Source organism: Macaca nemestrina, chromosome 7, assembly GCF_043159975.1.
Source record: "Macaca nemestrina isolate mMacNem1 chromosome 7, mMacNem.hap1, whole genome shotgun sequence".
Lineage (NCBI taxonomy): Eukaryota > Metazoa > Chordata > Mammalia > Primates > Cercopithecidae > Macaca > Macaca nemestrina.
Genome location: NC_092131.1, coordinates 86790139 through 86796707, shown reverse-complemented (window position 1 = coordinate 86796707; position 6569 = coordinate 86790139). Strand labels below are relative to the sequence as shown.

General features: G+C 40.7%; 1 gene segment (V, D, J or C); it reads left to right on the top strand.

Moving 5' to 3' along the window:
* Positions 1–2242: 2242 nt before the first annotated feature.
* On the top strand, positions 2243–6569 carry LOC105496598 (T cell receptor alpha variable 2-like). The segment is given in 2 exon segments: positions 2243–2411; positions 2585–6569. Coding segments are annotated over 2 exon segments (360 nt in total).

Sequence of the window (6569 nt, the reverse complement as noted above, 5' to 3'; positions counted from 1 at the left end):
TTTTGGATACAGCCAAAAATTAATATATGAGAAACTCTTATGATTTACTGAGAAACACTAGAGGACTAATTTTAAAGTGTGAAATCCTTTGTATAGATAACATGGGAAAGGAGAAATACAAATAGCTCAATTTGACTAATAATCAGAGTAATGCAATTTGAGATTCCATACTCAGTAGATTGGTAATACTAAGTGTTGTTGAGGTTATGGAAAGACTGGAATGCTCATGCACTGCTGGTAGAAGTTTTATAATACTAAGTGTTGTTGAGGTTATGGAAAGACTGGAATGCTCATGCACTGCTGGTAGAAGTGTAAGTGGCTGTAGCTACTTTCAATCATTACCATAGTGAAATCGAGCATGTGTATGTACTATGATTGAACAATCTTTGCTGGGGACATACCCTAGAGAAATTATCACATAGTTAATAGGTGAAATGTAAAAAAAATGTTAATTGCTGTGTTTGCAGGAGTTACAGGCAGCCTATAATTCCACCACTAGGGGATTGCCTAAGTAAGTGTGGTGCATGCTGAAATACTGTGCAGTAGCTACTTTGAACCAAAAGTACATAACCAGTATCTAAAAAGAGTTTTAAGTTATCTATAGCTCTGTACTACTTGGCTTCAGTAAGAAGCTGCTTGAAGGCTTAATCAGCTTACTTGTACAATTGTATTCCTTTTGTGTTCCGCTCTGTGTTTTGGTTGTCAGAAATTTCAGAGCTCAAATTAATCATAGTAGTGATCTTAGTCCTTCCATTAAATAAATTGGTGCCCACTTCCCTTTGATTTTTTTCTATCCTCATTTTAGAGTCATTTTGGAATTCTGTATTTTATTTGGAAGCTTTTTGAGGTCATAAATATAAATACAAGGTTTCTGTTGGACCTAAATGATCATCTTATCATTATCATGTTTTTTTATTTTTAGACGGAGTGTTGCTCTGTTGCCCAGGTTGGAGTGAAGTGGTGCGATCTCAGCTCACTACAACCTCTGCCTCCCGGGGTCAAGTGATTCTCTTGCCTCAGCTTCCCGAGTAGCTGGGGAAAATTTATAATTTATATATTTTTAGTAGAGACGGGGCTTCACCATGTTGGCCAGGCTGGTCTCGAACTCCTGACCTCAGGTGATCCACTCACCTTGGCCTCCCAAAGTGCTGGGATTACAGGCTTGAGCCACTGCTCCTGGCTCATCTTATCATTATTAAGGACTCTCTCATTAAGAAAAGAGAAAAGATTAGGAAAGAAACAGATTTCCTCTCACCTAGAAGACTATTTAAGAAAGGAAAGGGGATTCATAAAGCAACCATCCAAAGAGAAGTGTGTTACTCCATGAAAGTATATGTTTAATAGCCACTCACCTGAATAAAGAACATCTTTTGGTAATCAGAAGGCTTTTACAAAAGGCAATTATTTCATTTGGATAGCCTTCATATTCCTATGGAAATTGAATAAGGATAAAGAAATTGAACAAAAGCAAAGGACACGAAATCTCTTGAAGATATGAGAAGCTGTGAACACTTGTCTTAGGGGGTGCATGGAGAAATTATTTTTCGTGAGTTCCCATGTAGTCCACTAGGTGGCGGAGGTTACATAAAAGCCCTACTGTATAATAAACGCCGAATTGCTGCAAACTGTGTTTCCTCTTCTTTTTCAAGTAAAATCCCAAGGAAACTTGTACAGTATAATAAAAGCCGGAGACAGAACTTTGTAGTAAGCCCTATATTAATAACAATAACAGTGTCAAGTTGCAAAATGAGGATAGGTACCATACCCAAAGAGATTATCTCCAAATGCAGTTTTTGCTTCTTTTGTTTACAGAAAAAGTACAGCTGACGTTTTTTCCCCATATTTGTTCCAAAGATCACCTTGAATGCAAGGAGTCAAATTTTGATCAGCATATTTACACAGTAACTTTTGTACCTTAAAAAAATTCATTTCTTATCTACTGCGGCTACTAATATTTCATGCTAATTATTTTAAACACATTAGCAGGTCATCATGTCATATGTGATGGGATTTAGCATACTTTTTGTGTGAATATATCACTTTAATTTGTATAATGGAGCAGTGCCCCATTAATTATGTGACTCCTTCTAATACCCTTAGAGAAGAAAGGAAGCTCCTTGAATACTAAATTTGCACAACCACAGTGACCTTATAAAGGTTGCCTTCCCTTTTAAGATTAATTTCTCAGAACAAAGCACAGTGAAGTCATTACTATGCAGCCTCACAACTGTAGCAGCCCTTCTAAAGGTTGTAGATTCTGGCTGATGATGTCACTGACACAAAGAAAAACAATGCAAAACAGATAGTCTTAAATAAGCTTTCTGGTGAGACCAACTGCATTTTGGCCATGGCTCTGCAGAGCACTCTGGGGACAGTGTGGCTGGGACTTCTCCTCAACTCTCTCTGGAATGGTGAGTAGGCTCCTTCACTATTTGGTTTTGTAAAAGTGTAGGACATTGTTTTAAAATTTGGACTCATTTTTAATAGAAAAACAGAGAAGTCAGATCTAATATTCACTGTACCTAAGGGGCAATCAACAAACCAAATAGTACCATTAAAGTGACAGCCCTCTTTGTTTTCTTAGTTGCAGAAAGCAAGGACCAAGTGTTTCAGCCTTCCACAGTGGCATCTTCGGAGGGAGCCATGGTGGAAATCTTCTGTAATCACTCTGTGTCCAATGCTTACAACTTCTTCTGGTACCTTCACTTCCCGGGATGTGCACCAAGACTCCTTGTTAAGGGCTCAAAGCCTTCTCAGCAGGGACGATACAACATGACCTATGAACGATTCTCTTCATCGCTGCTCATCCTCCAGGTGCGGGAGGCAGATGCTGCTGTTTACTACTGTGCTGTGGAGGACACAGAGGCAGGGAACCCATGAAGAGCTGAACAGAAACAGAGATCACAGCCTTTGCAGGAGGCAAAACAGACGAACAATAACTTTTTCTTCCTTAATTCAGTGTTACCCAAGCTTTTTCATTTGGTACTGCTATTAGGAAAAAAAATCGAGTCCAGATACACACTATATATTAACAAATGTCTATAAAAATATGCTTTTAATTTTTTTTTGAGATAGGGTCTTGCTCTGTCACCCACGCTGGAGTGCGGTGGCATGATCATAGCTCATTGTAGCTTTGAACTCCAGGGGTCAAGGGTAGCTGGGACTCAGCCTTCTGAGTAGGTGAGACTATAGGCATGTGCCACCATGCCCAGTGAATTTTCCTCCTTTTTGTAGACATGAGTTCTCTCTGTGTTGTCCAGACTGGTCTCAAACTCCTGGCTTCAAGTGATCCTCCTGCTTCGGCCTCCAAAAGTGTTAGAATTACGGGTGTGAGTCAATGCACCCAGCCCAGAAAATATGCTTTTAAATGGTGATTATTTCAAACAGTCTTCTTGATATCTGAAACACTTTTGACTCATTTTTTTGAGATCTGATTAGATTATTTTTGCTTTTCCCTCATAAAATGACTGATGATGAACTTGCGATAGTAGTAAGAGGCAGGTCAACCCTTCCATTTTCTTTTCTTTTTAAAAAATTCAGACAGGCCGGAGTGCAGTGGCATGATCATAGCTCACTGCGGCCTTGAACTCCTGGCCTCCAGTGATCCTCCTGCCTTGACCTCCCAAAGCACTGGGATTATAAGTGTGAGCCACCAGGGTCAGTCAACTAATTTACTCATTGCTGTCCGTGCTTACCTTTTAAATACTGTCTGCTAGCTTCAATTTCTTTGCAGCAATACTTTCAAAACAAGTCCACTTTGTAAAGGGTGGTTTAGTTAACATTGGATGATGTTATAAGAAGTGAGAAAGGAATGAATGAGTGACTGGCTGCTACCTACAGCCCTGCATTTGGAACCTCAATCCTTGCCTCAGGATACTTTGCTTATAATCTAGCATACAGTCCCGTTGAGGGGGGCCAGTCAGTGAGTATATGAAATATTAGTAAAACTTAATCTCCTTCACAATATTTAAACTAAAAACAAATGCAAATGGAAGTATTTGTACTTATTGCAATGCATTCTTCCCACACCCCTGTCAATTAGCTTGGTCCTCCCATCCCAGATGTGTCCCTCCCACTTTAGAGACCAATGCCTTAGGGTAGCCCAGTGGTTCTTAATATATTTTATAATATAGAAGATTTGTGAAAATTGGATTTGTTTTCTTGCGGGGCCATATTCTAGATAAACTCAATCAGGGTTTGTAGGGGTGGGACCCAGAAATCTATATTTTCCATAAAGCTCTGCTGGTGATTTTTTTGCTCAACCAGGTTTGATCTGGGAATTTCAGATTTTGGACCCCAGGTGTATGAGTTCATTCTCACGCTGCTATAAAGAAATACCCAAGACTGGGTAATTTATAAAGAAAAGAGGTTTAATTGACTCACAGTTCTGCATGGCTGGGAAGGTCTCAGGAAACTTACAATCATGACGGAAGGCAAAGGGGAAGAAAGGCACCTTCTTCACAGGGCAGCAAGAAGGCGAAGTGCCAGCAGGGGAAATGCCAGACATGTATAAAACCATCAGATCTTGTGAGAACTCATTCACTATCATGAGAACAGCATGGGGGAAACCATCTCCATGATTCAATTACCTCCCACTGGGTCCCTCCCACAACATGTGGGGATTATTACAATTCAAGGTGAGATTTGGATGGGGATACAGAGACAAACCATATTACCAGGTCTCCAGGCTTTAACCACTATTCTCTACTTCCTTTCAGGCAGAATTTTAGTAACAGAGGAGGGCTTCAGGAAGTGAACCGTACAGTGCAATTGCTTGCTTACACAGTAGACTTTCAGCAAATGTTGACATTTGGAATAAAAAGTGAAGGGCAAGATGGGCATGATGGCTTACACCTGTAATCCCAACACTTGGGAAGCTGAGGTGGGAGGATCCCTTGAGCCCAGGAGTTGGAGACCAGCCTAGTCAACATAGTAAAACCCTGTCTCTATAAAAAATAGAAAAAATTAGCTTGGTGTGTTGGCATGTGCCTGTAGTCCCAGCTACTTGGGAGGCTAAGGTGGGAGGATCGCTTGAGCCAGGGAGGTTAAGGCTGCAGTGAGCCATGAGGGCACCATTGCACTCCAGCCTGGGTAACAGCAAAACCCTGTCTCGATTAAAAGAAAAAAAGTGGCCAGGTGCTGTGGATCATGCCTATAATCCCAGCACTTTGGGAGGCTAAGGCAGGTGGATCGCTTGAGCTCAGGAGTTCGATACCAGCCTGGTCTGTACCCAAAATACCAAAAATTAGCTAGGAGTGCTGTGCACCTGCGATCCCAGCTACTTGGGAGGCTGAGGTGGGAGGATGGCTTGAACCTGTGTGGTGGAGGTTGCAGTGAGCCAATGGCACCACTGCACTCCAGCCTCGGCATCAGAGTGAGACCCTGTTAAAAAAAAAAAGGAAAAAGGTGAAGAGCAGATTGCTGATGACAGAAGAAAAAAGGCATTTTAGTAATGTCAATTGTCATGAAACTTTGCCAAGATGTCATAGGATTGACTTTTAAATGCAAATTTTTAATAACATCCAAATATTTCCATTGGATATAAATGTAAATTGGTATGCTTGTGCTTGTATTACTTTGTTAGGCATATTATATTTTGGGTTGTTGCTTGCTTAAAAGTGTGTTAATCTTGTTTATTTTATTTTATTTCTTTATTTTTTCTGAGATGGAGTCTCGCTCTTGTCGTTCAGGCTGGAGGGCAGTGGTGCAATCTGGGCTCACTGCAACCTCCACCTTCCGGCTTCAAGCGATTCTCCTGCCTCAGCCTCCCAAGTAGCTGGGATTACAGGCACATGCCACCATGCCCAACTAATTTGTATTTTTGGTAGAGACGGGGTTTAACCATATTGGCCAGACTGGTCTCAAACTCCTGACCTCAAGTGATCCACCTGCCTCAGCCTCCCAAAGCGTAATTTAAAAAATCTTATTTTTTAATCAAATGAAATTCTTGAGAAGAGGAAGCATATGTGACCCTTCTTTAAGGTTGTCCTGCACAGTTCTGTTTGCACTGTAGTGGCTCAATAAATTATGAACACGGGTGTGACCTCATTGCTTTGGCAAGAGGGACCAGAGACAGAAAATTCCCTTTGGTTATATAAGGAAGTTCTTTCGTTCACAAAGGAGTCTGTACATGTGGTATATTGAAAACCTTACCTTTTACTCTGGTGTTTTGATTCTGTAATTCAAACCGTCAACAACTAGTCTTCTACCAGATTTTTTCCAGCTCACATGGAGAACTCTAAAGGCATTATTATCCAAAGGGGAAAATGGAAAAAGAGAGTGAAATAAGAGGAAAATGCAGTTGATGCGTTTTTCTTACAACAAAGAGAGCAGCCACGAAGTCCCACTCTTAAAGGTATAACATTTTGAAGCTCCCCAATGGTGACAAGGACAGAAACATCCACAGGAGAATAAATTTTTTTTTTTTTAACTCCCAAGCCTGGGAGTTCATATATATAAATCGAAAGATATCTGTGTCTGTCACTGGCTCCATGAGAAATCTGAAAGGCTTGCCGTGGCTTGCTACTGTGTCCTACACCATCTGACTTCACTATTAGTTTTTTTTTTTT